Source organism: Empidonax traillii, unplaced genomic scaffold (assembly GCF_003031625.1).
Source record: "Empidonax traillii isolate 1590-97213 ecotype Southwest subspecies unplaced genomic scaffold, ASM303162v1 scaffold1602:size438507, whole genome shotgun sequence".
Taxonomy (NCBI): Eukaryota; Metazoa; Chordata; class Aves; order Passeriformes; family Tyrannidae; genus Empidonax; species Empidonax traillii.
This window is the reverse complement of record NW_020956795.1, coordinates 42,421-69,519: the sequence shown is the minus strand read 5'-3', so window position 1 is coordinate 69,519 and position 27,099 is coordinate 42,421. Positions and strand designations below refer to the sequence as shown.

At 61.5% G+C, this 27,099-nt stretch overlaps 4 protein-coding genes across 8 annotated transcripts; 1 reads left to right on the top strand and 3 right to left on the bottom strand.

Moving 5' to 3' along the window:
- Window positions 1-756: 756 nt before the first annotated feature.
- On the bottom strand, window positions 757-22,163 carry KANK3 (KN motif and ankyrin repeat domains 3). 4 transcript variants are annotated; one of them, XR_003573942.1, is made up of 12 exons: window positions 20,987-21,067; window positions 16,066-16,140; window positions 13,948-15,732; window positions 13,345-13,444; window positions 12,998-13,198; window positions 12,390-12,477; window positions 11,832-12,051; window positions 11,419-11,561; window positions 10,979-11,179; window positions 10,795-10,893; window positions 9,121-10,579; window positions 757-767 (listed from the first exon to the last, which is right to left on the bottom strand). XR_003573942.1 is itself a non-coding variant. In XM_027908021.1 (11 exons), exons 2-11 carry the CDS (start codon window positions 16,100-16,102, stop codon window positions 10,523-10,525), a joined length of 2,931 nt encoding a protein of 976 aa, XP_027763822.1. In that variant the 5' UTR covers window positions 16,103-16,140; window positions 22,056-22,163; the 3' UTR covers window positions 9,098-10,522. The 4 variants fall into 4 exon arrangements, 3 of the variants coding, with proteins under 3 accessions (XP_027763822.1, XP_027763821.1, XP_027763823.1); XM_027908021.1 differs by lacking the exons at window positions 757-767; window positions 20,987-21,067 and adding an exon at window positions 22,056-22,163 and having other exon boundaries at window positions 9,098-10,579; XM_027908020.1 differs by lacking the exon at window positions 757-767 and having other exon boundaries at window positions 9,098-10,579.
- Window positions 1,951-4,482, bottom strand: CD320 (CD320 molecule). The gene is made up of 5 exons (XM_027908031.1): window positions 4,398-4,482; window positions 4,025-4,234; window positions 3,080-3,157; window positions 2,587-2,735; window positions 1,951-2,260 (listed from the first exon to the last, which is right to left on the bottom strand). Exons 1-4 carry the CDS (start codon window positions 4,480-4,482, stop codon window positions 2,590-2,592), a joined length of 519 nt encoding a protein of 172 aa, XP_027763832.1. The 3' UTR covers window positions 1,951-2,260; window positions 2,587-2,589.
- NDUFA7 (NADH:ubiquinone oxidoreductase subunit A7) lies at window positions 5,260-6,798 on the bottom strand. 2 transcript variants are annotated; one of them, XM_027908023.1, is made up of 5 exons: window positions 6,681-6,798; window positions 6,474-6,523; window positions 6,240-6,389; window positions 5,955-6,097; window positions 5,371-5,478 (listed from the first exon to the last, which is right to left on the bottom strand). In XM_027908023.1, exons 1-4 carry the CDS (start codon window positions 6,729-6,731, stop codon window positions 5,992-5,994), a joined length of 357 nt encoding a protein of 118 aa, XP_027763824.1. In that variant the 5' UTR covers window positions 6,732-6,798; the 3' UTR covers window positions 5,371-5,478; window positions 5,955-5,991. The 2 variants fall into 2 exon arrangements, with proteins under 2 accessions (XP_027763826.1, XP_027763824.1); XM_027908025.1 differs by lacking the exon at window positions 5,955-6,097 and having other exon boundaries at window positions 5,260-5,478; window positions 6,681-6,794.
- On the top strand, window positions 6,814-7,522 carry RPS28 (ribosomal protein S28). The gene is made up of 3 exons (XM_027908026.1): window positions 6,814-6,903; window positions 7,128-7,175; window positions 7,247-7,522. Exons 1-3 carry the CDS (start codon window positions 6,865-6,867, stop codon window positions 7,367-7,369), a joined length of 210 nt encoding a protein of 69 aa, XP_027763827.1. The 5' UTR covers window positions 6,814-6,864; the 3' UTR covers window positions 7,370-7,522.
- Window positions 22,164-27,099: the final 4,936 nt, after the last annotated feature.

The window sequence follows — 27,099 nt, the reverse complement described above, 5'->3', positions numbered from 1 at the left end:
AAAATACTTCTGGCACCGGACAGAGGAAGGGAAATGGCTGTCACAAAACACAGCCCCGGGTTTTGGCACAAGATCCAGAAAATATGTTTCTTTCGACCCTGAAGCACTTGGCTCAGGGAGCAGTAAGCTAAACCTGCAAGGTCTTGTGAGTTTGCCTCCAGGCCTCGCTCCTCACTGAACAGAGCGAGGGCTCTGCCCCACACCAGAGCAGCAGCTCAGCAGGGGCTCAGCGGGGCAGTGGAGCTCAGAGGACCATCTGGGACTGGCTGCTAACAGCTGACTTTGGCCACGTGGCCCCAGCAGCACCAGCACTTCCACAGCCCCAGCTCAGCCCTGTCCTGCCGGCACTCCTGGAGCCCCTCCCGCTCTACAGGACTCCCCACTCCGTGCACTGCTCTGACAAAGAAGGGACAAGCTCGGGCAGTTTTTTCACCTTGTTCTAGGCTGAGCTCCCCACTTGTCCCCTGCTTGGCAACAGCACTCCTACTGCCAGTGCCAGCTGTTCCTCCTGTCCCCACCCTCTCCATTCACTCTGCTCCCTGTATTTCACTTTTCTGCTACAGTTGGTGTGTGCTGCAGTCGCGTCCACCCCAGGCAGGCACAGCAGCACCTGCTTCCAGCCCACCCACCATGAATCCTCCTTCCCAGGATGTGACAGTCCAAACATGATGCAGCCCCTGAACTCCCAACTACAGAATTTAAGCAAATGCACAAATGCAGGAAAATGAAAGACTCCAGAAGTCATTAGTTTCACGTTCTTTATTCTCCTGTGTCAGTTAGCACAGCTATTTCCCCCTATCCCTATGGAAACAGAAGCAAGGTTGTGTGCCCTTGCAAATGACTCCTTGCTACTAAAAATAGCAGCCCTGGAATAACTCAGGACTCCACGCCACATTTAGAAGTCTCTCCCATGGGGTATGGCAGCACTCACATGCTCTCCAGGAGCAGAAGATCCCTGCACCAAGGCTGATGACTGGCGTCTGCTTGGCAAGACGAGTTCCCACCTTCAAGGCACAGAGGTCAGCAGCCAAGGCAGCAGCTTTGTGCAGAGGGAACATTTGTGCAAGGTGCACGTGGCCCACAGGCACCAGGCACTAATCTGGCCCTGCACAGCCAGTTCCAAGGCACACAGCACTGAGCCCTTGGGCTGGAGCTCCATGTGCAACACAGAGTGTCTGACCCAAGACTTCTGGCTTATTTCAAAGGACACCTCCACCAGACCAAGGTGCTCAGAGCCCTGTCTAACTTGGCCCCAGGGATGGGGCAGCCACAGCTGCCCTGGGAACCTAACCATCAGACCCTCCTTCCTCTTCTCCTACCTAAACCCAGCCTGTCAGTTTGTAACCGTTGTCCCCTGTCCTGTCACTACAGACCTCTCTCCATCTATCTTACAACCCCCCACAGCCTGGCCTCATCCTCAGACTGGGCTTGATCCCACTCTGCACAGCACCAGTGAAGACACGGAATAGCACTGGTCCCAGTACGGACCCCCAAGAGGCACCACTCATGTCAGAACAGTTTTAAGGAAGACACATTAACAGTGTTAGAGGAGCCACAGCCAGCGTTCAGCAGCGGGGTGGGCAGAGCAGGTCTGTAAAAGTGGAGATGTTTGTGTGAGGGAGTGTGTGAGGAGCTGCCTGCCTGGGGGCCAAGGAGCTCCTTGCCCCACACTGCCCCAGGTGACAGCGCAGCAAAGTGACAGCAAACTGGAAGATTTTAACTGTCACCCCGTGATGGAACTGTCAGTAAAAGCCTCCTGCTGTGGACCTGAGCAGCATCAAACACAAGTGCAAACACGGAATATTTGTCTGGTCTGTGCAGAGTCAGTGAGTCCCTAAGGAAACAGGTGAGGAAGGCCCTGTTCCCTGACAAAATCCAGGGAGTAGAATGGAGCAGGTGAAAAAAGGCTCTTGGCTGTGAGTGGAGGGCAACAGTGAACAGCACCTGGCATTTCACAGAGAAAAACATTTTTGGGTCTAAGGCCACACTGGTGGGAATCAGCATTAACAACTGGAGCTCGGAACAATTAAGACATTCCTACCATCTTTGTGAGGGCTGATTTCACAGTGCCAGGGAAGGTCCTGTACTATTTCCAGAGCCATAGTAGTCCCACAGTCTAAGACCTATTTCCAGGGGGAGCATTCTCTTGGTATTCAGTGTAACAACCCAGGTTTGAGAGCTGATATCCAATTCAGTCAGGCTGTGTGGCGAGCATGAGAGACCAGGCTAGTCCCACCTCGTCACCTTGGTGTAAAGATCCCTGTTATCAAAACAGAAAAACACCTGGTTATTGACAGCCCTTGGACCAAAAACCTGGTTTGACTTCAGTCTGTGCAAAGTGGAAGAAAGAAACCCACACCAGAAGATCAGCAGCTTAGTATGGGTGCTCCATGTCCTTAGCAATGGAGAAAAGGGGAGAGTTCTGCTGCTTCAGGGCAGACTGAAACCCCAAGCACCTGGCTGGCCAGCAGCAGGGAAAGCTGGGAAAAGCTACTCCTGGAGGGGAAAGCTCTAGAGGCCAGAAACATGGGGAAAGAAGGCATTTCTTCCTCAGGCACACACAGCACATGGGTGCAAGACACTTACCCTTCAGGGAAAGGAGCCTGTCTGGCTCTTGTCAGGCATAAGCTGTTCCCTGGATGCTTTTTCGAGACTGACGGTGTTAGATCGGCTTTTTGCTTTGAACAGGCCCCACACAGCAACAGAACCCACAGCTACCAGGATGCTCAGGAGCCCTGGAGAGCAGAATGCACAAGCAGAGACCCACTCACTGCCCTGGTCTGGGCATCAGGACTGGGCCCTGCTGCCCAACACCCTAAGCCAACAGCCAGAGATGAGCAGCTTCCCTTGAGGGCAAAGGGTAGGCAGAGAAGAGAAGAGTTAGTGCTGGATCACATGGCATGGCCTCTCCAAGGACACAGCACATCCAAGGCAGAGCAATAATTAAGCTGCGGTGTCAGCCCTCTCTCAGCCCCTTCCAGCACAGCAAAAGCAGCTACTTATACAGGTCTGGAATTGACTCCATCAAGATACTCTATTTATAGCCCATGGCAGGACCAAGACCCTGAGTCTCACATACCTGCAGCAATCAAGATCCACATGTAACCTTGACTCCTCGATGGCACAGAGACCCCAGGCTCGGGAGTAGCTGAGGCCTCTGTGAGGAAAGAGAGACAAGTCCATCAGGCTTCCAACTCACCTTACAATCAGCACTCAAAGTAATCTCCAACCCACACCTGTCTGAGTTCCCAGCTCACCTCAAGAGTGCTAAAAGGTCTTTCTCAATTCAAGCAAAACTTTTATCTGTCACTGCTGTGATTAGCCCACATTGGGGGAAAAAAGTCCTACTGGAAATGCTAACAATGAGAGCCGGGAAATTTCCCAGTTGGAGCTGCAGCATCTCGATCTGTCCTCAAGACACTGGGAGGCCACAGGTAGGATCAAAACACAGCTCATCTCCCCACCTGCCAACGGAACTGGTGCAGGCACCAAGCCCAAACCCAGTCTGCCACACCTGCAGTAATCCCCATCCTCTCCACGCTCATGGTGCTGCAGTTCCCAGACACCATGGAAACCCCCGGGGAAGGGAAGCCAGAACAGCACTTCCAAGCACAGAGGGCACCCCACGGAGCCGAGCAGCAGGCGCCGGCCGTGCTGGGGGTGCAGACACTGCCCCGACACCGGACGGCCCAGAAGTGCCTCCCTCATCCTCATCCTCTTCCTTTTCCCCTCAGCCTGCCCATTCTCCAGGGAACAGAGGAGCTCGGGAGGCAGGCAGACTCCAGTGCCCCGGCTCGTTAGGAGGGAGCTGCTGGGGATCGCGTGTTCCGAAGAAGAAGGAAGCAGGTACTACAAAGGCGCTTCCCGAGGGAGCCCCGGGGGGCGTCAGCGCCGTCCCAGCCGGAGGAAGCTGAAGGTGGGGGTCCCTCGCAGCGCTTCCTCCACCCACAGTGACCCGCAGCTGCCCCGGAGAGGGCGGGGAACCAAGGCTTCCGTCCGCTGTGCCGCCCCGCGCCCCCCGTACCTGTGCTGCCGGCGGGCGGCCCCGCCGAGCTCCAGGGCAGGGTCCCCGCGGGGCCGCCGGGACTCGGCTCCGCCGGGGTCGCGGTCCCGCAGTCCTGCTCGTCCTCCTCGTCCGGGCAGTCGGGGTGGCCGTCGCAGATCCAGTCCCGGGGGAAGCAGAGCTGGCCGGGCGCGCACTGGAACTGGTCCGGGCGGCAGCGGGACGGGGCAGCTGCGGGGGCGGCGTGAGGGGCTGAGGGGATGGGGGGGGCGGGAGGGGAGCCCCGCACACCCCCCACACCGCACAGCGCGCGCGGGGGCGCCGGCCAATGAGAGCCAAGGGCGTGCGCGGGGAGCCAATGAGCGCCGCCCGGCCGGCCGCTCCCCCGACTCACCCTTCTCCGGCTGCAGCGGCAGCCCCGGCGGCGGCAGCAGCACCGCGAGCAGCAGCGCCAGCTCGGCCAGCCCCGGCCCGGCCATGCCACGCGGGCCCGCACCGATGGGGCTCCGCACCGAGGGGGATCTGCACCGCGACCGCTCCCGCCGCTGCAGAGGCCGAGCGCGTGCGCTCGAGCCCGGCCGCCACCAACCAATGGGGCGGGCGGAGGGGCGGGGCGCTCGGGGGGCGGGGCTCTGGCGCGGTGTCACGTGATCGGGGCCGGAGGGACGCCCGGGGCGGGCCCTGCCCGGTCCAAGCAGCGCTCCCGGTACTGCCCCCTGCCCGTCCCGGCACTGCCCGTCCCGGCTCTGCCCCCTGCCCGTCCCGGTACTGCCCCCTGCCCGTCCCGGCTCTGCCCGTCCCGGCACCGCCTCAGCGCGGCACACGGAGCTGCCTCTGCCCGGGTGAGCCCCCTCCCAGCTCCGGGAACAGCCGCGCTTTCCCCTGGAAAACCATCAGCAGCGCGGTGGACCGTGACCCGCTGTCCCCGGGGAGGGGCCGGCCCACGCTAAGCACCCGAGCAGCGTGTGGCTGCAGCAGGACGAGGGACTGCGGGGGGAGTGTCACAGGCTGCTTAAGTTGTCTCTTCCTTCACAACCAGAGCAGCAGCGGGCCCTGTGGGCAAGGCTGTACTTTACTCAGCTCTGCCCTTCACTGGCATCTCGTCTGCAGCTCACAAATCCCCGAGCCTGTGCTCAAACCCCTGTGCTGTGTCGCTGTTCCATCAGTCAAACCTTACATGGACATTAAAGATCAGTAACTTGAATACCTCAAAGAGAACACACAAAAAAGGAAGGGGGTGTAGTCACAGCTTTAAATACATTTATTAATAAGGTATCAGCTCCCTGCAGCACTCCTGAAGAAAAATCCACCACAGCCTCCCTGCTGGAGCTGCTCTGGAAGCACCTGAGCCCATCTCGCAGCCTTGGCTCACTCCTGCTCACAGATAAGGCTGGTCCTTGGAAATCTCCCACTTCTTAAGTGGTGGTCCTGGTGTCACTGCTTTTTTCTGTGCTGTTGTCACTGCAGAGCCTGAACTGGGGTAGAGCAAGGAAGAGAGAGGAGAGGCTGTAGCAACTCTATGGAAATCACACTCAGATTTAATCAGTCCAGACTGGAATAGTCCTGGAGGAGTCTGTTAGTCACAGTCCCAGAATGGTTTGGGTTGGAAGGGACATTGATGATGTCCATGGGCAGGGACACCTTCCACTAGTCCAGGGTGCTCCAAGCCCCATCCAACCTGGCCCTGAACATTTCCAGGGATGGGGCAGCCACAGCTGCTCTGGGCAACCTGTGCCAGGGTCTCAGCACTCTCACAACCAACAATTCCTTCCCAATATCCCATCTCACCCTGCCCTCTGGCACTGGAAAGCCATTCCCTGTGTCCTGTCCCTCCATCCCTTGTCCCCAGTCCCTCTCCAGCTCTCCTGGAGCCCCTTTAGGCCCTGCAAGGGGCTCTCAGGTCTCCCTGGAACCTTCTCTTCTCCATGTGAGCCCCCCCAGCTGTCCCAGCCTGGCTCCAGAGCAGAGGGGCTCCAGCCTTTGATGCATCATTGTGGCCTCCTCGGGACTTGCTCCAATATATCTACATCTTTCTTGGATGCCCCAGAGCTGGACACAAGTACTCCAGAGCACAGTAATTGAACTTCCTGCCACTTCATTTATTTGCACACAGATACCGACACAAACAATCAGTTCCACGTTCTCCTACCAACTTGGGTAACTCCTCACCGCGTTCCTGGTGTAAGTGAGGGTTGACCCCCCTCAGCAGCGGCAGCACCGCTCAGGCCAGACCTACCTGCCGGGCTGTGCCCCTGCAGCCAGAGTCTTCTGCGCCGCGACCACCACCACGGGCGGCAGCGACTCGCGGCGCCCGTCCCGGCTACAGTAATAGTTATCGGCGAACTTGTGGCTGGGGCCCACCGGGAGCCGCGGCGGCGGCTGCGTCCTGGGCAGAGAGCATTGCGAGCATCAGCGGCGGTGCCCCGGCCCCGCTCCGCGCCCCGCCCGCCGCCCGGCCCGGCCCCGGCACCTCTTGGCGATCTCCCCGTAGCGCAGCTGCAGCTTCGCCTGGAGGTCCCGCTGCAAGGCAAGGCAAGGCCAGAGCGGCTCAGGCGGGGCGCTGCGCCGGGGGCCCCGCAGAGCCGGGGGCGCAGCCCAGCGCCCCGCGGGGGAGGGGCCAGGGCAGGGTTAGGGGCAGGAGCCGGTCTCAGCCCGCCCGGCCCGGCGCTCTCCTCACCCCCGCCAGGAAGTTCCGCAGTCGCTGGATGATCCGCGTCGCCGTCGCCATCTTGGGCCGCCCTGAAGGGCAGCGCCGCGGGGGATGCCGGGAGCGCGCGCGGGGCGCGCCGGGTCTCGCGAGACTCGGCGCTATATAAAGGGGCGCGGGAAGGCTCCGCCCCTTTCCGCGCCCCGGAGCCGCCATGGACACGAGCCGCGTGCAGCCCATCAAGCTGGCCAGGGTGGGTGTGAGGGGACCGGGGGGGGTGTGAGGGGCTCAGGGTGGGTGTAAGGGGCTGCAGGGGGCCAGGGTGGGAGTGAGGGGGCCGTAGTGGGTGTGAGGGGCTGCAGAAGGGCCAGGGTAGGAGTGAGGGGGCCGGGGGGGGTTTGTGAGGGACCGCGGGAGGCCAGGGTGGGTGTGAGGGGGCTGGGGGGGCCGCGCTGACCCTCCGCTCTGTCCCCGCAGGTCACCAAGGTGCTGGGCCGGACCGGGTCCCAGGGGCAGTGCACTCAGGTGAGCGGGCCGGGCCGGGTTAGGGTGCGGGGGCCGGGCCCGGCCGGGCTGACGCGGTGCCGCCCCTGCAGGTGCGCGTTGAGTTCATGGACGACACGAGCCGCTCCATCATCCGCAACGTGAAGGGCCCGGTGCGAGAGGGAGACGTTCTCACCCTGCTGGAGTCGGAGCGCGAGGCCCGGCGGCTGCGCTGAGCGGGACCGGCCCGAGCGCCTGTCCCGGGGCCGCCCGTCGGGGGATGGAGCCTGGCGACCGGCCCTGCATCCTCCGTCGGGATGGAGCCTCGCGGGTGGGGAGGAGCGTGGTGGTGTTGCCATTGCAATAAAGGGGTTTTCCAATAGTCCCGTGCCCGGGTCTCACTCAGCGAGCGCCTGGGAGCTCTGTCTCATACCTGCGGCTTTCCTCGGGCTCAGCAGGGACAGCAGCACGCCCTGCTTGTTGCTGGGGTTACACATAATGCCCTCCTTGTAATGTGACTGCGTTATTGCATCTTTATTGACGTGTCACAACAAAGATAACCATGTTTTGATTACAGGAGTCTTAAGTCCTGACCTTCCTGGTAAGCGATTTTCTGTGTGTAATAGTGAAGTGGTACCAGAAACTTAACGTGATCTCAGTGGAATTTAATCGCAAGTTGGAAATCAAGCTTGGTACCAGCTTGCAAAGCAACAGCCTGCTGCTTCTGTCTGTCTGTCCCTAGTAAGCTGTTCTCTGAATGCTGCTATAAATATACCTCCCTGCTGTCCTCCCTGTCAGTCACATGCAGAGAGCAAGTGCTTCTCTCTCCCCTTGGATTTACTGACTCTTCTATCTCACTTTCTTCAGCTTTCCCCTCCACCACAAGATCAACTAGCAAGATGTATTGTTTCAGGAGATTACATGAAGCAAAAGTGTGGCTGAAAAATTAAGGAATGAGCCTGAAAACTATTCTGGCTCAAGGGCTGGTTTTTAAGGACTGGTGTTTTCTGTTGGCTTAGACTGGTCCTGGTTTGTGGTGTGTTTAAGCCAAGTCAGGTCTGCAGCCCCTGAACTGTGGTCTCTGATGTGAGTGTTCTTTCTCCTGCAGTGTCCTGAGCTTGACTGAGGCAGTTCAGTGGCAGTGTGACTGAGGGTCTGGGTGTCCTAAAGCTGAGCAGAGCACTGCTGGGACAGGTGTGCAGATTGCTAAACTGGAGCAGGCAGTGATGATTGCTGTAGGGCTGCTGTTTGAGAGTATTTGTGGGATTTTTCCCACAGGTGTTAGTTGTGCCCTGGGCAGCTCATGGGCAGCCTGAGGTGAGTTTTGTGCCCTGGAGAAAGCCCTTTTCAATGTGCTCATGCTGTTCAGTTTTAGAGCGTCACACGAGGCTGTGCTCTGGTTTGTGGGATGCAGCAGAGTTCAGAACTGGCCCTGAGTGCCAGAAGTCCTCAGAGTTTACATCTCTTGCTGGTGTTTGTTCCCTTACAGCCTCAGCAGTGACACAAGAGCGTTTGCTCTGGCCCTTCCAGCCCTGACTGCTGGGTGACTGGGACAGGAGCCACCAGCTGTGAGTTGCAGCCAGAGGGAAACTTTGTAGTGGGGATGGCTCAGAGCTGTGTCCCTGTAGGGTCAGCCTGGTCCCTGTCCAGGTGAGGAGGGAGGTGATTTGCATCCCCACACTCAGTCTGGTGGTTGCCCTTAATGATGCAGCACCACAGGGAACCAGGGGTGGGGAGGGGCTGTGGCTGGTCCTGCTTGTTCCTGCAGAGTCAAACAGGCAGGCACCACTGCACCTGCCTGGGACAGCTCTGGGGGAAGAAAACCACACTGAGGGATGTGGTCAGTGCAGAAACTTGAAGGGAATGACTTGGAATGTGGGGGCACCAGCTCAGAGTGGGGGCTGTGCCTCCACTGCAGCTCTTGGGGGCTTTATCGTGACAAGGAGGCAGGAGACTGCTGATGGTCACTGTAATATTTCAAAATAACTTTAAATTTTATTCATATCTTAAAAATAAACACCAGTATTAAAATAGCAGTAAACAGAGTAGTGTATTAGAGTGGCAGTGAGCGCTGTGTATAACTCCAGTGCAAAGCTGAGATGGGCCCACACAGAGGGCAGCAGTGTGGAGCCCAGAGGGAGTTTTGCGGGGGGGGAGGGGGGGGGGAGGTTTACAGTTTTTTGGGGAGACATTTCCCAGCTCAGAGCAGGCCTGGCAGGGGCAGGAGTGGGGGAGGCTGGGCCAAGGAGCAGGAATGGGGGCTGTGACACGTTACCTTTGTGAAGGGCTCAGAGCAGAGCTGCCTTCCTGTGCAAAACCCTTTCTCGTCCCGGTCCTTATCCTTACCCTGTTCCCACCCCACATGGTACTCACACACTTGCACAGACACACATGTTCTCTGACATTCGTGTTCCCCTCCACAGGCCCTACCTGTGTGCTCTGAGCTCTTCTGGCCCATCTGTTTTTCCTGACACTGTCCTCAGCTCTCTGCTCCCTCTTGGGAAAGTGGGCAGAGAGGGACTGGGCTGTGGGCTCTGGCTGTTTGTATAGTCTGTGGGACTGGTTAAACAGGGAAATGTTTAGGAGACAATTGCTTTCTTTCCCTTGGGAGAAGAACCCCGTGTGGGGTATTAGCTGGGCAGGCTCAGTCCCCAAACACATCCTTGGCCCTCAGTCCCTTCTGTCACTTGGCTGAGCCCCAACTGCTCAGAGGTTTTACTCCCATTGAACAAATCAAATCCCGAGTGATTTCATGTGGAACTCCATCCTTTGGCCAAGCAATATAATTTTTTTGCTTTGTGTGCATGTGCTAGAAAAAAAAAAGAAAAACAGATTTCATCCAGGAAAGGAAATGCCAGAAAAGAAGGGCAGCAAGTATGTCAGTCTGGAAGTGCTCCCAGCCCACGTCCAAGGCAGCGTTGACCAGCTGGTGTCCCCTGTCCCAACGTCCTGCACAGCACTGTGATCCTGCTCAGGGTCAGGAGACATCACTCGCCCTCCTGGCTCTGTGTCACCAGCACTGCTGCCTTCTCGGGGCTGCCAGAGAGCACAAAGCAGGGGCTGCTTCTGCTGGGTTTGTTCTCTGCTGTTCCCTCCTCGCAGAGGGCTCGGAGGCAGTGCGGCTCCAGTGGTCATGGCAGGGAGCAGAGGGCATGGGGTGACTTCTGCTCCCTGCATGTCCCATCCCGAGGTCATGATGCTTGGCTCCTGTCATTTGGTGCAGCAAGGTGGCCACGTGTGGGTGGAGATGGGCGAGGGAGGCCCAGGGACAGTGCTAGTGACAGGACTAAAGCTGCAGAGAGCAATTTGGCACAGAGGGGTGGCACGTGAGGGGACATGAATCACAGCCCAGTGCTGGTGGTGGCCGCTGGCTGGATCCCAAGGTCGCTCTAATTCGGTTTCTTTGGACTCCCAGGGCTCTTGGTGGCTGTCGGTGGTGCCCCCTGCTGCAGAGAGAGCAGTCACAAAATGTCACCAGTGACCCCTCCAGTGACTCCTGGTCAGGCCAGCAGGGCTATTCTGAGCCTGTGGCATCTGGAGTGCTCTGCTCTTGCTCCTGCAGCCCCTTCCTGGAGACCCTCACCTGTGCCACGGGCCTGGGTTGACCTGCCCAGCTGTGTGTGGGGCGTGGCAGGAGCTGGGGCAGTGGTGTGGTACTCACGGGCAGCTGAGCCTTCGTGCCATTGAGGTGGGCATGGAGGAGCGCGGCGATGTCGCTGTGACCGGCCTCCAGTGCGATGGCCACGGCGTTGTTACCATCCTGAAGAGGAAGGGAGAGCACATGGGAAGGGGTGTGGGGACAGGACGTGGCGTGGGGCTGCCCGGGCCCGGCGGCAGAGCCTTACACTGTCCACGATGGAGACGTTGCAGGTGGGCTGGGCCAGCAGCAGCCTCACGGTCTCCACACGGCCGTGCTCGCAGGCGCACATCAGCGCCGTGGAGCCCTCCTCGTCCTGCAGGTTCACGTCGGCCCCACAGGCCAGCAGGGCCTCCACCATCTCCTGCCGGCCGTGGCTCACAGCCAGCATCAGCGCCGTCTGGCCAGCCTGCGGGGAAGGGACACTGCCAGGCCAGCCCTGCCCCTGCTGTGCTGCCCGCTCGTGCCCCCTGCCCTGCAGGGCCCCTGCCGAGAGCCCTGTGCCAGCCAGGAGGAGCTCCTAAGGTGATGCCCTCCCCAACTTTTAGAGCCACTGTCCTGCCCCTGGAAGAGCCGAGCGTGGCTCTGGCAGCTGTGTGGGGGTGTGGGCAGAGGGGTGGGATGTGGTGGCCCCCAGCCCGTGCCAACCTGGCTGGCCTTGGCGTTGACGTTGCCCATGCTGAAGAGCCTCCGGACCACGTTCATGTCGTTCTCCTGCTCAACAGCCGCCAGCGCTGCCAGCATGAGGGCGGTGTACCCGGCCTTGTTCTGGTGGTCCACGTTACAGATCCCTGCAGGGGTGGGCAGAGGGGGCTCAGGATGCTGGAGGGCTGGTGGGAGACATGGACCAAGCCATGTGCCTCACTCCCGCCCTGCCTGGGTGCTGTGAGCCATCCCACAGCCCCATGGGCACAGAGCTGCTGGTGGGAAATCCAGGCTCTCACCCCTCTACCTATGCATGGACACAGCTCCGGGCAGTTTTCCCTGCTCCTCTGCCCCAGCACCTTCCCCCCGTGCCTGGCAGGCCAAGTGGGACGTGGCCTGGGCTGGGGGGCACTGACCCGTGTCCAGCAGCAGCCGCACGATGTGGAAGTTGGAGTGGGAGACGCTGTAGTGCAGGGCTGTGTTGCCGTTCCCATCTGCCAGGTTCACCACGTGGGCCAGGAGGGCCGGGGAGAGCTCAGCGAACGCCAGGAGGTGGTTGGCAACAGTGTCGGGAACGGACGACTTCTGGCTGGACAGACGGAACCACTCCTGCAGGACCAGGCTGCTGCTGGCCAGCTGTGGGCACAGAGGGGCTGAGCTGGGGCTGGGGCTCCCCCAGAGCCTCTGTGTGGGCCACCCTGCACCCACCCCACACCAGTGGCCCTGTGGGGAGCAGAATCCCTGCTCCAGAGGGGGCTGGGTGAAGGCAGGACCCTGAACCCCCCAAACCCATGTTGGGATGGCCTGAGCTGAGTCCACAAAGGTTTTGGGGTATCTGGGACAAAGCCTGGAGCAAAGGGCTGTATTGGGGGGGTAAGGTGCTGAGCCAGGCTTTGCTGACCCCTCTCTGGGGAGGGTCAGCCCTGGGGGAGTGCTGGCAGGGGCAGGGTGAGCCACCCCAGCCCCTCACTCACCACCTCTTTGCTCTTGGTGGCACCAGGGTGGCCTAGGTGGGTCTTGACGATGAGACAGGCCTCCCGCATCCTGGGGCTCAGCTCGAACCTGGGGAGAGAAGGGGGCATCTCATGTAGAGGTCTGCATCACCCCACCAAACCCTTGGGGTAGGGCACCCCGAGTGCCCCTGTGGAGCTCCCCCAGTGCCTGTGAGCCTCCACAAGCTCCCCCGGGCACAACCTCCAGTGACTGCAGCCTGGCAGCTTCAGCCTCTGCAAACCTCTGCAGAATGGAGCCTTATACGGATGTGCTCGGGCACAGTTTACCCATTTTTTTCCTTTTGTTGAGAAATGCCATTGAGGATTGTTGGGTTTTTTTGTCCCCCTCCAAACTATCTTCTGCAGCAAAGAGGCATCTGGGGCCTCTTGTCCTTTCCTCAGCAGACCCAAGAAGCTGGAAGCATTGTTTCCTGCTGAATGGTTTCTGCAGGAGCTGAATGTGTTTTTTCCATCGGCTGCACTGAAGCCATGGCAGATGGGCCAGTGCCAGCCCATGGGCCAGCAGGGCCCGTGCCAGCCCATGGCTCCCAGCTGTGCAGGGCCGGGGAGCCTTTCCCATCAGCACTTACTTCTCCTTCACCTCGGGCGGCTCTGGCAGGGCCACGTCAGTCCCCTGGCACTCCTGTCCTGGCTCACACATGTCCTCCCCGGCCTCCTCCTCCGAGGTTTCGGTGTCTCCCTCCTCTGAGCTGTCGGAGCTGTCGGCCAAAGCCTTCTCAGAGGAGCTGTCACCTTCTTCCTCTTCCTCCTCACTGGATGTGCTCTCATACCTGCACAGAGGGAGAATGCTGGGTGGCCACACAGCACCTGGCTGGTCCCCTCCAGGCCTTGCCATTGTCAGTGCCCCCAGCCCAGGATGGGGATGCCAGGGCCAGGACTGGCTCCTGGGGGTTGCAGGAGCCCCCTCAGCACGTACTCCCCGTTCAGCACGCCCACAAACTGCAGGCTCTTCTTGCTGCCCTCTGCCTCGCTCCGGGGGGGACCATCCCGCTTCTTCATGATGGACTTCAGGGCTCCTGTGGGCAAAGAGGTGGATGGCAGGGGCCAGTGAGCAAGAATCTTGGAATCACAAAATGGTTTGGCTTGGAAGGGACTTTAAAGATCATCTCCCCTGCCATGGGCAGGGACACCTTCCACTAGACCTTCCACTAGTCCAAGCCCCTTCAACCTGGGCCTTGGACACTTCCAGGCATGGGGCATCCACAGCTCTCAGCAACCTGTGCCAGGGCCTCCCCACCCTCACAGGGAAGAATTCTTCACTAGTATCTAATCTAAATGTACTCTCTGTCAGTTTGAAACCATCCCCCCTTGTCCTGTCCCTACATGCTCTTATGAAGAGTCTCTCCTTGAGGCTGGCCAAGCACCCCAAACCCACCAGACTCCAGGTGGGTACAGAAGTGACGTGGGCAGCTGCAGGTAACGTTGGCCCTGCAGACACTGTCCCCAACAGGGCCATCCTCTCCCTCCCCACAGACACATTCCAACCCAGACCCTGGTGTCATCCGGGGCACTGACTCACCGGTCGCAGGGCTTGGGGTGGCTCCACTGTGCCGTGCTGGGGACAGGTCCTGGCTGCTGTGTGTCGTGTCCAGCACAGCTGGCCTGGGGGCCAGGCTGCCTGGGCACGTCCCCTCTGCTGCTCCCATGCCCTGCTCCGAGGGGCTGCTCGGGCCATTGCCTGGGCCAGGCTCCATCTCCTTGCTCCCTCCAGGTTCTGTCTCTTTGCCCGCTCCAGGTTCTGTCTCCTTGCCCGCTCCAGGCTCCTGCTCTGCTCCCACCAGGACAATGCTCCCCATGTCGGTCTGGCTGCCCTTATCATCGCGGCCGGTGGCCGAGTCAGGCCCGACCGCCACGTCCCGCCCGTTGGGGCGGCAGCTCACCCCGACACAGGAGGTCGGGGGGCAGCACTCCACGCCTGCCTCTGCCGTATCAGGGGGGTCACCGGCTGCCCGGCTCTGTGTCGCTACCGCGGCCTCCACCAGCGCCTCGGCCACCTGCGGCTTGGCTGTCACCTCCTTGTCCACCAGCCCGCGGGGCCGGCGGGCGCACACCTCCAGCCGCAGCTCCTCCAGCTCCCGCGTGGCCTCCTGCAGGTGCCCCTCCATCAGGGCAATCACCTCCTTCTGGTGCCCCACCGTCTGCTGCAGCAGCTCCAGCTCCCGCTCTGCCTCGCTGGCCAGCCCCAGCGATGACTCCAGCACCCAGACAGCCGCATCCCTGCGTTCCCGTGCCCCGCCATCCAGCGTGTCACCGCCCTCCTGCTGTGACCGGTAGTAGAAGACGGCATCTGTCATGGCCCGGTCCTCGCCCACCGCCACGGAGCGGCACGGCCTCTCGGCCACCCTGGGGCTCCTGCCCGGCCAAGCCCTGACTCCCCGCTCTGGCACCGCCAGCTTCTCCGTCAGCTTCCTCAGCTCCGCAATCTTGCTCGGTCGCCCCTTCGCTGGCTCCACTTCACTCTCCAGCCCTGATCGGGGCGGTTCCTCGCCCCCTGTCCCTGCCTCAGAGCCAGGGGGGTGGTCCAATGCCTCCCCAGGCTCTGCCGACAGCTTCTCCAGCAGCTTCGCCTTCTCCTTCTTCAGCTCGCAGATCTGCGTCTCCAGGAGGGGGATGGTTTTCACCTGCTCCTCCAGGTCCCGGAGCTGCCGCAGGGCCGCGGCCATCTGCTCCCGCACGTGCTGCAGCGGGGCCGTGCCGAGCCCCGCCGCCGGGGTGCTGCGCCCGGAGCTGCCGGGGCTCACCCGCCCCCAGCCCCCCTGCCCCTCAGCGCCCACCGGCACCCAGCGGGGCGGCTGGCTCAGGGCACTCTGCGGGCCAGCGCGGGGGGGACCGCCCATATCCTGCAAGTGGCCCTGCTCCTGCTCCAGCCTCCTGCTCGTCTCCAGCAAGGTCTTCTCCACCCGTGGGTTTCGCACGAGGCACTTGCGGGTGGGGGGTGGGAGCAGCCGCACCGGTGGTGGCGAGACGGGGTGGGAGGTTGGCTTGCTCGGGGGCTCCAGGGGTGCCCGGCCGTGTGGGGACAGCAGCAGCGCGGTCCTGCCCTCCTCGCTGGCTGTGGAGGTGAGGGACTCGGTGGAGGTCCAGGCGCTGGCGTGGCTGCTGGGGCTGCGCAGGGCGCTGGGCGGCAGACGGGCCCCTTTCGCCCTGCGAGGCAGCGGCACTTTCTTGAGTGTTTGGCCACTTTCAATGTCATCGACGTATTTCAGGAAATCGAGGTCCAGCAGGAAGCCATAGGGGGTTTCCACGGAGTACGAGCTCTTCTCCCCGTCGTCCTGGTCCCGGTACAAGAACGGGCCCCCAAGATCTGCAAGAGGAGCAGGGAGGGTTAGGCAGGGACCTGGTGGAGGCAGGAAGGCTTTTCCAACTGGGTTATACTGGAATCTGCTGCCTGCAGGCCCCTCCCCTCCGTCATGTGCAGTGTGTGTGTCCCCAGCACCCTCGGTGCTATAGGGTGTCACAGGAATCCCACTCCATGCTGGGGTTGGTGCTGGGGTGAGGAACTCTCTTGGGATGGGATGGGATGGGATGGGATGGGATGGGATGGGATGGGATGGGATGGGATGGGATGGGATGGGATAGCTCAGCCCTGCCCCCCACTCCTGCTGTCCCTACCCAGTGACAACCCCGGTTCCTTTACCTGGGAGGTTCTGGTTCAGGGGTGCCGGCTGAGCCATCTTCTCCCCAGGATGCTGCTGACCAGGGGACCATCAACCTGCAACAAGAATGAGGCCACATCCAGCCCAATCCTGTGACCCGGGGGGTGGTGGGTCCCAGGAGGCCACACCCCCATGCCCCCTGTCTGGGGAGACCCCAGGGCCGTGCCCCGCCATCCACCAGGCCCCCCTCGCCTCCCCCAGCGCCGGGGTCATGGGGCTGGTGCTGGAGCCGTGGCCAGGCAAGCGCGGTGCTGCCTGCAGGACCGGGATTGTTTGTACATTTAAGGAATGCTCCACAGCCCGGCTGGGACGGCCCCGCTGCCAGCTCCAAGGGCGCAGATTCAATGAGCCGGAGCTCGGCCACGCAGTGGGAGCAGTCCAGGAAAAAAAAGGGGCTGAAGCCTGTACAGGTGCAATTCTCAGAGTGAAGTTTGGTCTGGGTAAAGGGAACCGATGCTTTGGCAAAGCTATGTGACTGTGGGCAGCTGCCAGCACCCATCAGTACTGGGTGTGATGTCCATCCTCACTGCCCAGGGTGCCCCACGCTGCCCATCCCCTCCTCTGGGTGACCTCCAGGAGGGACCTGGCTGCTTTTCCCTGTCCATAATGTGGGATAAGGCAGGAGGGACTGAAATAGAAACCTGGTTTTCCCAGGACCCTGATTTTCCTGTGCCCAGGCACGGGCACGCTGGAGGAGAGCCAGTGGGATGAGGCCGCAGTCCAGAGGTGAGCTCATGGCTGGGGGTGCCGCCAGCTGTGAGCATTCAGCTGGGATCTGCTGCAACATTTGGCAGCACCTGGGTGCTGGGGCCCAGGTGGGAAGTGATCCTGGTGGGAGCTGGATGGGGCAAACAGCACCCTGGGAGCATCCACTGCTGCTGTGCAGCAGCATCAGGGTCCCTGGGCGCTGGGGACATGGTGGCCCTGCCCGCAGGGCACAGGTGGCCGTGGGGCTGAGCAGCTGTTGGTGGGCAAAGCATTTGGCACCAGGCTATTTTCAGAAGAAAGCAGGGGAGGAGGAATGCTGCAGAGGAATGGCAGCTTGGGCACAGCCCTCAGGGAAACTGAGGCTCAGTGCTGCCGAGGGAAAGGCACAGGATCTGTCCTTGCCTGCACAGAAACACCCACATCCATCCCCAGATGCTTTGCCCATGACAACCCAGGCTTCTCTAGCAGAGATGCTGTGGCTGGCCCTGCCACAGGTCCCAGCCTGGGGATGATGTGACAGCCCCTAGCTTGCACCTGCCACTCATGCTGATGTAGCTGCCACTCCCCAGCCCTGACTGTGGCTGCCACCCCACAGCTCGCCCCAACTGCACAGAGCCAGCAGAGCAGCTGTGGCAGCACCAGCCAGGCTTGGGCTGGGTGGGCACTGTGGCACCCTCCCGCCCTCAGCCCAGGACACAGGGTTGGGGCTGAGCCCAAATGGGCAGGGATGAGATGCTCCCCACCAGGATGGATTCTGGGGCTCTCCCACCCCTCTGCCAACCCACCCACAGCCGAAGCACATCCCAACTTTCACCTTCTCTGGGATCATCCCAGCTTTGAGCCAGCACCCACTCTACCTCCCTTGGGAGCATCCTGGCTCCATGCTGGCATCCACCACGTGGCATCCATGCTGCTGGCTTGGTGCCCGACAGGGTCCACACATCCCCCACCTCGTCTAGTCCCTCCCACCCTGGGAAGAAATTCCTCCCCCGCACAGCTCTTGCTGCAGGTAATTAAACAGTGCTGGGGCCAGCACAAACTTCCCGCCAGGCTCCACGCACGCTGTAAATCAAACGGGAGGAAGAGAGAGCCACAGGAGCCGGAGCCAGCGGGTGCGTTTAGTCGGGGGAAGTGGCCGGCAGCTCCCTTCCGCCGCCCGGCCGGGTATTGTCCTGCCTGGGGACAGGAAAAGCCTCCTCTGCCGAGGCCTGGAGGCCTCCTGCGCCACTCCAGCAGCAAAGGTGCCCTTTGCACCAGCACTGCCCTGCTGTCCCCTCCACTGAGCCAGGGACAGGCTGTTTGTCCCCCTGCCACCTCTCATGGCCCCTTCAGCTGACCCCATCCCAAATGTGGAGGACACCCTGCCACTGCTCCTGACCCCCATTGCTTTGGTAGGACAGGATGGGCTGGACTCAGGACAGAAGCTTCTGCCTTCACCCAGCTCTGAAACAAGGTGATGGGACCTGCCAGCTCCCAGCCATGTCCAAATCACCCCAGGGACCCCATGACGTGCAAACAATCCCTGAACCCTGCAAACTGTCCCTGGGCTGGGTGGGAGGTGTGGAGGTGGATGGGAGCCAGGAGGATGAGCAGTGGGGGCAGATGGCCCCCATGTGCCAGGGGGCTGAGTCCCACACCTGCAGCCCAGCCACCATCAGCACCATCCAGGCCTGGCTGCCACCACCACAGCCCTGCTCAGAGCAGCCACCTCCACCTGGGCTGAAGTCTTGGCAGGGACAATCATACCAGCCACTTTGGTGCCAAAGGCTGACCTTCGGCCACTCCCCTGGGCACTGGGGCTGGATGCTGAAGGGGTTGGGCACACAGACCCCCCAGAGCCAGAGACAGGGGACTCTGCATGATCCCAGCTCCCTTCAGAAGCAAGGAAAGTGTTGTGTCTAGCCCCAGTGTTTCCACAGAAAAGTGGGATGCCACAAGCAGAGCACTGGTGTGGAGGCTTGGCAGTGAGAGGAAGAGGAAGATGTGCAGGGAACCAACCACGCTGCAGAGGCAGGGCTGTGCTTTGCCCTGGGCTCACACCTGTTTCTCCTCTTGTGCTGTTGTACGAATGCCAGCTCAGGAAACTTGGGGCCAAAACTGGAGCTGCTCTGCTCAATTACAATAAAAAACCACGTCAGGGATGGGGCAGGCTGGGCACCTTGGCACAGCTCAGGTACCATCCAGTCCCCGTGCCCCAGCCCCAGCCAGCCCCCTGGGACCTTTGGCCTCATGGTCTAAGGGGTGATCTCCCCTTGGGGTCCCCAAGCCCCTGTGCTGGAAGGAGACAGGCCTGGGAGAGCTGTTCTTACAGCTCCAGACTTCTTCAGGCCCTTTCCCTCTCCAGGGGCAGTTATGGCAGCCCCCAGCCCTGCTCAGCCACACGCTGCAGTGCAGCCTGGGCTGCTCCAGCAGTGGGGCTGGACACAGGGAGGGCTCTCCCCGGCTCTCCTCCTGAGCCAGAAGGCTGAGGTCATGAGGAATGTGAGAAGAACAGAGTCCAGAGCAGCCCTGGCCAGAGCAACTTGATTTATCTCAGCCAGGCACGCTTCCCTCGGAGCTGTGCGCAGGCGATAAGCGCCGAACCTCGGGGCTGCGGCTGTCCCAGAGTTAAAGGGAAACCAGTGTGTGAGTACACAGCTTCCTCCAGTGCCAGCAACCTGCTGGGATTGGGGCTCCTCACATGGAGCCAGCTGTCACACGCGCCTGTCACCTGCAGTGTCACCGCCGGCGCTGTGGCTGGATGCAGCAGGAGGTGCCTGGGGCTCATCTCACCTTCCCATCCCTGTCCCATCCCCATCCCTGCTGGGGGCTGCACGGGAGGGCCTGTGCTCTGTGACAGCCTCTGCCCACTTGGCCGTGCTGTCCAGGCTGGGGCTGCTTTCAGAGGAGCTGGATCCCAGGTGGGTGGGTGCACCAGTGCTGACCCAGGGAGGGAAAGGGAAACACCTCGATCTTCTCAGCAGCGTAATTTCAGGGCTAGACTGTTATTTCTGGAGTGTCGTCATCACCAGTCCGGTTGGCTGAGAGGCCGCAGGGGCTGCCCAGGCTCTGCACCCGCTCCAGCCCTCAGAGCTCACACACCACAGGCACAGAATCCACACAGACTTACCCACGTGGGGATCAGCTCTATGTGTCCCCTCACACCCACAGTGTTACAGGGTCCCATCGGCTCCACCAGAGACCATCAACCCCTTGCCCTGCACCCTCATGGCAGCTGCCCACCAGCACCTTCCACCAGCACCTCCCAATTCCCGTGAGGCTGCTGGATGACACACAGGGTCAGCAGTGACAGCATGGGCTCACCCTGCTGCCAGGAAGGGCTCAGGGATGAAGGGTTTAAATTCACACCCTGAGTACACAGCTGGGGTACACACACAGCACCGTGCACAACCCCAGGGTGGGCTCTCCATGTGCACACAGGGGGCACCCCAAACCCTGCAGCACCCCTGTGCACTCCAGCACCCCAGAGGGGCCTGCAGCTGCCTGGGCTGTCACAGCACCCAGGGTGCCCACAGCACCCCCAGCCCTGTGGGGACCCCAGGACTCCAGGGAGCCCTCAGAACCCCCATCCCTGCAGGTCCTCAGCACCCAGAGAGCCTGCAACACCCCAACCCTGTGTGTTCCCAGAATTCCAGGGAGCCCAGAGTAGCCCCAGCCCTGCGGAGCCCCAGGACCCTGGGGTGCCCCCCAGCATCCGCACCCCGAATAGGTCCCCAGGACCCCCGGGAACCCCCAGAATCCCCAGCCCCGCGGAAGTCCATCAGCATCCCCAAACTTACGGGTTCCCAGCACCCCTGGGGTGCCCAGTGCACCCTCCAGGCACCCTCACGTCGGGGCGCCCACCCTCTCCAAGCCCAGGGGACCCCCGGAGAGCCCCCGCCGCCGCCAGCCGGGAGCGTCCCAGCCCGGCCCGGCCCACCCGGGGTGCGTGCAGGAGCCCCGCTCCCCTCCCGCTCCCGCCGCCGGGGCCGCCCGGGCGGAGCCCTCGGGGCGGCGGATGCCGGGACCGCCCCATCCCGGCGCGGCCCCGGCGCGGCCGCGGGGGCTCCGGAGCGGCCCCTCGGCGGGCCCCGGGCGGCGGCGGGTGCGGGGCCCTGCGGGGACCGCCACGGGGACGAGCCCGCGCCCCGCCGGACCCGCCGCCGCCGCCCGTCCCGTCCCGTCCTGTCCCGCCCGGTCCCCGCCGCCTCTCACCGTGCCACCGGGCTCCTGGGCTGCAGCCGGGCCACCGTCCCGGGCCCGGGGCTCTCGGGCTGCTCCGCCGCGCCGGGCAGCGCTGCCGCCGCAGCCCCGGGCCGAGGGCGGGCGGGAGTGAGAGCGGGAGCGGCCGGGGCGGGGCGGGGCGGGGGCGGGCGAGGACCGGCCCCAGGCCCGACGGGACGGGGACCGCCTCCGGCCACTCACCCCGCGGCATCCCCGCTAGCCCCCTTCTGCTCCGGGGTGGCGGTGTCGCTGTCCCCGTGGCCCCCCGGGGGGGTGATGTCCCCCGTTCCGGTCACCTGGGGGGAGGGGTGTTTCTGTGAGGGGAGTGTCCCCTACCCTTGCCACCCCCGGGTCCCCTGTTCTGGTTACCCCGGGGAAGGGGTGCCTTTTGTCCCAGCGAGCCCAGGAAGGGGGATGTCCCCGACCCCTGTCTCCCCAGGGCCGGGGGACCCCCCGCCCTGGCTACCCCGGGGATGGAGTGCACCTCCTCCAGTCCCGTGGGGACAGGATAATCCCTGACCTGCCCTCCTCGGGGATGGTCACCCTGCGGAAAGGGGGATCCTTTCACGTCACTCCGGTGCTGGGGTACCCTCTGCCCTGAGCTCAACCCCGCTGCTGGCCGGGGACCAGGGGGTGGCTGGGGTCCAGTTCCCAACCCCACTGTGCTCCCCCGAGCACAGCCGCCTCCAGCACCGCCGGCCCTCGTCCCACCCATTGCCGGGAGCCCTGTGCCGCTGGCCCTGGCTGGGCTCCCCGGCCTGGCCCCGCTGGGTTCCTGGCAGCCCTCCCTGTCCCAGCAGCGGCTGTTTGTCTCCTTTTCTTGCCAGCTTTCTTCCCCGCCTGCTTCCCGTGCCGATCGTTCAGCCGCGAGCTCTGGGCTCTCCCCCATCCCGCAGAGACCTCGGCTGTTCCCCACCTTCGAGTTTGCCCTCACTAACTGTTCCAAATCCTTTCAGCGCTGAAAACCCCAGAGAAGGATTTTTACTTCTTTTCCTTTCCTTTTCAGCCCTGAGCCCCCCAGGTATTTTTCCACGTCTGTCTCTTCTGTAACACTACTCACAGGAAGAGCAGGAGAAACAAGATGTGCTTCCCAGTGTCCCTCCCAGCTGCCGGCTGGCAGTTTGGGGACTTCTGAGAAAGAGTTTGCATCCGTATGGAAGTACCTTAATAGCCCTAATGGATCTACCTCCACCGACAGACCTTGTCCCTCTCCAACCCATTTACATACTTGGCCTCCCCAGCATCCTGTGGTAATGAACTTGGTGATTTCACGCCCTCATTCTGTCTCCACAGCAGGTCTGGAATAGCTCTGCTCTTGTCTATTCACTGACTGCTTGGCAAAGGAATTGGTTGGGTCCTCTGCACTAAGTAGCTTGCCTTCTCGGTCCAGGTCAGGAAAGGTGAAGTCTGGCACGATGAGCCAGGTCCCACCGGAGCCCACCCTCCAGCTGCCCTGCAGAGCTCGTGCTCTGCGTCCCGGCTCAGAGCTCCATGAAGGGCCCACATCCAGATCCCTCACTCCTGCTCCTGGACATCTGACAAAAATGTCACCCACTGCCAGGGAGCAATTCTAGTTTCCTCCTTGCGAGGGGAACTAAAAGCATAAAGGAGGAGGAAACATGAACTTGGGAAAGTGATGTCACCACAGCTCTGCGGGTGCCAGACCTCACTCACACAAATGCTGTCACCCCAGCACTGGTGCTGAGCTGCAGAACAGTGGGGAGGCTTCAAACCACCCAGTGCCCCCAAGGAAATACAGCCCTGGGGCTGCTTGAACACAATGCTGGAGCACAGGACTGTGGCAGCTTGGAGATATTTCCAGGCTGAAACTCACAGCAGCCTTTGAACAAGCGTTGTTCCCTGTGGGGCTCAGACCCCTCTGGCTTCAAGCTCTGGTGACTGAGAAGAAACAAACCCAAGGGACAGCCTTTGTTTCTAATATTCACTGTTTTCTGAAGAAACTCAGTGGGACTTAAATATGAAGCCACGGCCAGAGAACTCACACAGGCTGGTTGGTATTCACACCCCGTGTAAATCCCAACTGCACCCCCGAGGCCGCACAGAGCAAGGCAATTCCCAACCCTCGGCTGGCAGCCGGCGTGGTGGCTTCACCCTGGGCCAGGGACGCTGAGCCAGGACCGGTCCGAGCTGTGGCACCTGCCTGCCCAGGCCAGCAGTGCCTGGTAACTGTAACCAAACCCAGGCTCGAGGACAAGTGGTGGTGGCTGCCGGTGTCCCAGCTGTGCCGGTGTCCCGTCTGTGCCGGTGTCCCGGCTGTGCCAGTGTCCCATCTGTGCCGGTGTGCTGGCTGTGACGGTGTCCCAGCTGTGCTGGTGTCCCATCTGTGCCGGTGTGCTGGCTGTGCCGGTGTCCCGTCTGTGCTGGTGTCCCATCTGTGCCGGTGTCCCAGCTGTGCCGGTGTCCCGTCTGTGCCGGTGTGCTGGCTGTGCCGGTGTCCCGGCTGTGCCGGTGTCCCGTCTGTGCCGGTGTCCCGGCTGTGCCTGTGCAGAGCTCCAGTGCCAAGGTGCAGCTGTGAGGTTGTGAGTATTCGGGCTGGTGTCTGTATGGGTGGAAGGGGCACAGATGTTCAGTCCTGGAAGGCTGCAGGTAAGGAGCAGGGACTGCCACAGTCTGGGACCGAGCTCTTGTATTCAGAGTCTCTCTCATCACCCTACATGGAATGGTGGGGCGGCTTGTCAGGCTTCTGTAGGGGCAGTTTTGCCATAAAACAATGGTTTTCTGGTGCTGGAATGTTGTCCTTCAGCTGTCTGGGGCTCTGCAGACTTTTATGGCATCGTGGCAGGGCCTGGCACACTGTTCTCTCATGCTGACCAGGGAAACCACCCCTGACCCTCCTGAGAACATCCATCTGAACAGAAAGCTCTGGGAGCTGATGAGTTTTCATAGAATCAGAAATATTAAAAAGCTTTTATGGTCCAGAAGAAGGACTCAAAAAATTATTTTCCTTGTGTTTTGCTCTCTGTTTCCTCTCTGCCAGTTCTAGCGGGACTGTGCATGTGATTGTGCCTCAGGTTCCCCATCAGGGCAGTTGGGAAGGTGACATGTGTGTGGGTGTGGGTGTGTGTGCACGTGTTGTGACACACACCATCATGGCTGGGTGGTTCTCTGCAGCGTGCTGGGCACAGAGCCCCAGGAGCTGGAGGTGGCTGCAGACTGACAGATCACACTGTGTCCCTGTCCCTCCACACACAGCACAGGAAATGGGTGGTGTCGGCACATGAGAACACACGCAAAACTTGGCCAGGCTTTTGACAGGCTGTGAGTAGACATTTGCTGTCACTCTGTGTCATTCAGATGGCCCTTGGATGGAGAGACCCTGAGAAATGCCACTGAAGATGCTGCTGGATGAGCCATCCCACTTGCTGCAGCTCCAGATGACTCCGTTTGTTTCCTGGGCAGTGGGATCCCAACCCTTGGGCACTCTGGTCCCCTCCATGGGCAGCAGGAGCCCTGAGCATCTCGATGCTCTCTGGGGCAGTGGGCTCCAAAGCCCAGGGTGTCCGGGCTGGCCAGTGGTGGCCCACGGCAGGGAGAAGCTGTGCGTGCTCAGGGCGCACCTGGAAAACAGACAATGGGATGTGTTTCAGTAATTTCCTGGCTGCCTGAGTTCATCTCCTCTTGCTCCAGCTCCACCAAGTCTGCCCAAGCTTCATTCCCAGCTCCACCACCCCCACGAATGACTGGCCCAGCTGTGGGGACAGAGGCGAAGGCTGTGGGGCTCTGTCTGGCCCAGTCCCTGTGGGAAAGGGTGTCAGTGCCAGCAATATCCCAGCCCAGCACTCGCAGGCTCAGCGTCCCTGCCCAGCTGCCCCTGCAGGATGTCCTTGTTTTCTGCCTGCAGGTTTGGGAGTGAACGGGAAGCTCGTTTCCTCTTGTCGCCTCTCTGCTCGGATCCTTCCTCTCCAGGATGCTGCAGCAAAACAAAGAGCCTGAGAGCAGAGCCAGAGCAGCTTCCTCAGCTCTCCAGCTGTGCATGGGCTGGCAGGACCTGGGGAAGGGTCCCTGAGGGGCTGTGGGTGCCCACATGGTGCTCAGACCCTGCCAAGCTGGCAGGGAAGGGGTTGGGTTGGATTTAGGGCCATGCCATGGCAGCTGCATCAAACAACAGAACACCTTCAATGTCACCCTCTCCCTGGGGACATCCTGACCCAGGCCACCTCTCCCTACATCCCTCTGATGTGTGTGACCCTGTGCACCCTCTTATCCCCAGCATGGCCCTGCAAGACCAGCCCTCATCCAGGTGCAGGATGCCCTCGTCCCCCATCCCTGCCCGTGTTCCCTCTGATCTCGCCGGCTGCAGGTGACGTTTTGTGCAGCCCAGCGGGCTCGGGCTTTTATCTCGGGCAATCCCTGGTGTGCCTGGCACGGCAGCGCCCGGGGAAGGCCAGGACAGCTTTTTTTTTGTGGCTGCCTTATCAGGGCTGAGGAAAATGCTGTGCGGGCTTTCCACAGCCAGGATTTGCTTTGGCCCCGGGCCAGCCCAGCCGGCAGCACTGGGGGACCTGCCCCAACGGCCGGCACATCCTGCTCTTACGTGGCCACAGACACACCCCAACCGCCGGTGGGACCCTTCAGTGGGATACTCCCAGGTCTGGGACATTCCAGGTACTGGGAACACGCTGCTTATGGAGTGTTTGCAGCCTGGGGTGCCTTGAAAATTTGTGACCTTGACTGAAACACTGCACTCCTTTGGAATGGCTGTTATCCTTTCTGAGCTCTGGGTTGTACTCTCATGTCCACCTGTAATCAGGGGGCTGTGAAATGAGTTTTGAAAACAGGTGCCCACAATGATTATCCCCAGATGGGGTGGATCCTGGGAAGAGGGATATCTGCCCCTATGAGTTCCTGGGACCTCGGTCCTGCAGGAGGGTGAGCTCTCGGGTGCTGCCCCGTCCCCGTGGGAAATGCCCTTGCACAGGGACAGCAGCCCCAGCAAATTTCTGAGATCCCCAGCCCTCGGCAAGAGGCAGGGACACTGGCCTGCATGGGGACAATGGTGTCCCCATCACCTGGTGGGTGATGTGGGCTCAGCTTCACGCACTGATTTCCAGCTTGTCCCTTCACCTTGCAGAGCAGGATGGGGCAGATTGTACACAGGGAGCACAGACTAGCCCCCAAACCCCTTCTGCTTCTGTGCTCTCTGCCTCTAGCACCCAGCAAAGACCCTAGCTGAGTCCTAAGGACAAAGAGGGAATGTCCTGCCCTGCGGATGCCTCCCTGCCCTGCACAGCCACCAGTGAGCCACTCCAGTCTTTCCCTGGGAAGTTATTTCCAGCTGTTTCCATCTCTCCACTCCCCCCATCCCAGCTCCATTCTCCCCGCCGCAGGGCCCTCGGGCTGACGGCGTCCGACTGCCTTTTGACATTTGCAGCGGAATCGGGAAAGGCCACGTGTGTCCGGCACACAGAGCGCCCTTCTCCGCGCCGCGCCCCGCGGCCGGCAGGTTCCCGGCTGCCGGGGATCTGGCAAGGGCCAGGGCGGCGCAGCGGGACCTTCCCGACGGGAACGGCACAGATCTGTCATTGAGAGGAGCAGAAAAGCCCCTCTGTGTCTGTGCCGCCGCCTGGAGTGGCGCATCTGGTCCCGGCAGACAATCGGGCCATTGAGCTGGCAGCGGTGGAGCGGGGCCAAGGAGATGGGCTCTCCCGCTCCCTTCCCTTCTTGGGCTGATTCGGAGCCTTAATCCTCCTCCGGGCAGCACCTCTGCAGTCGCTTTCAGCTGTCGGATCTCCACCGGGAACTTCCCACCCCATCTGCACAACAGGAACACGTTCCCCAAGTGTCGCTCCGTCGCCGCCGCTTCTGAGCGCTCCCTCCTGCCAGACTCTGTCTGGGAGCCCCAAGCGGCCCCGCTGCCACCACCCTGTCGGTTCGTTCTCTGCCGGCGAGTCGAGAGAAGCTGGAAGGTGGCCAATCTACGGGAATTTTTCATGCAGATGCTGCACAGTGTAGGTGGTGCCTCTGAACTTGCTGGTCTGAGCCCACCTGCACAGCGGGGACAGGGACAGCCCCGCGGGGACACGGGGAGCAGCCAGGCGTGCGAGACCTGCGTCCCTTCTCCCTCGAGGAGCAGGAAAAGAGGG

Coding starts and splice junctions, on each gene's coding strand:
- CD320 (XM_027908031.1), bottom strand. CDS start 4,482: ATGGCCGGGCCGGGGCTGGCCGAGCTGGCGCTGCTGCTCGCGGTGCTG. Junction 4,235..4,397: donor GCCGCTGCAGCCGGAGAAGG/GTGAGTCGGGGG, acceptor CCGCCCCCGCAG/CTGCCCCGTCCCGCTGCCGC. Junction 2,736..3,079: donor GTGGATCTTGATTGCTGCAG/GTATGTGAGACT, acceptor TCTGCTCTCCAG/GGCTCCTGAGCATCCTGGTA.
- NDUFA7 (XM_027908023.1), bottom strand. CDS start 6,731: ATGGCGACGGCGACGCGGATCATCCAGCGACTGCGGAACTTCCTGGCG. Junction 6,524..6,680: donor TGCGGAACTTCCTGGCGGGG/GTGAGGAGAGCG, acceptor CTTGCCTTGCAG/CGGGACCTCCAGGCGAAGCT. Junction 6,390..6,473: donor TACGGGGAGATCGCCAAGAG/GTGCCGGGGCCG, acceptor CTCTCTGCCCAG/GACGCAGCCGCCGCCGCGGC.
- RPS28 (XM_027908026.1), top strand. CDS start 6,865: ATGGACACGAGCCGCGTGCAGCCCATCAAGCTGGCCAGG. Junction 6,904..7,127: donor AGCCCATCAAGCTGGCCAGG/GTGGGTGTGAGG, acceptor CTGTCCCCGCAG/GTCACCAAGGTGCTGGGCCG. Junction 7,176..7,246: donor CCCAGGGGCAGTGCACTCAG/GTGAGCGGGCCG, acceptor CCGCCCCTGCAG/GTGCGCGTTGAGTTCATGGA.
- KANK3 (XM_027908021.1), bottom strand. CDS start 16,102: ATGGCTCAGCCGGCACCCCTGAACCAGAACCTCCCAG. Junction 15,733..16,065: donor CCTGAACCAGAACCTCCCAG/GTAAAGGAACCG, acceptor CTCCTCTTGCAG/ATCTTGGGGGCCCGTTCTTG. Junction 12,478..12,997: donor CCGCCCGAGGTGAAGGAGAA/GTAAGTGCTGAT, acceptor TTCTCTCCCCAG/GTTCGAGCTGAGCCCCAGGA.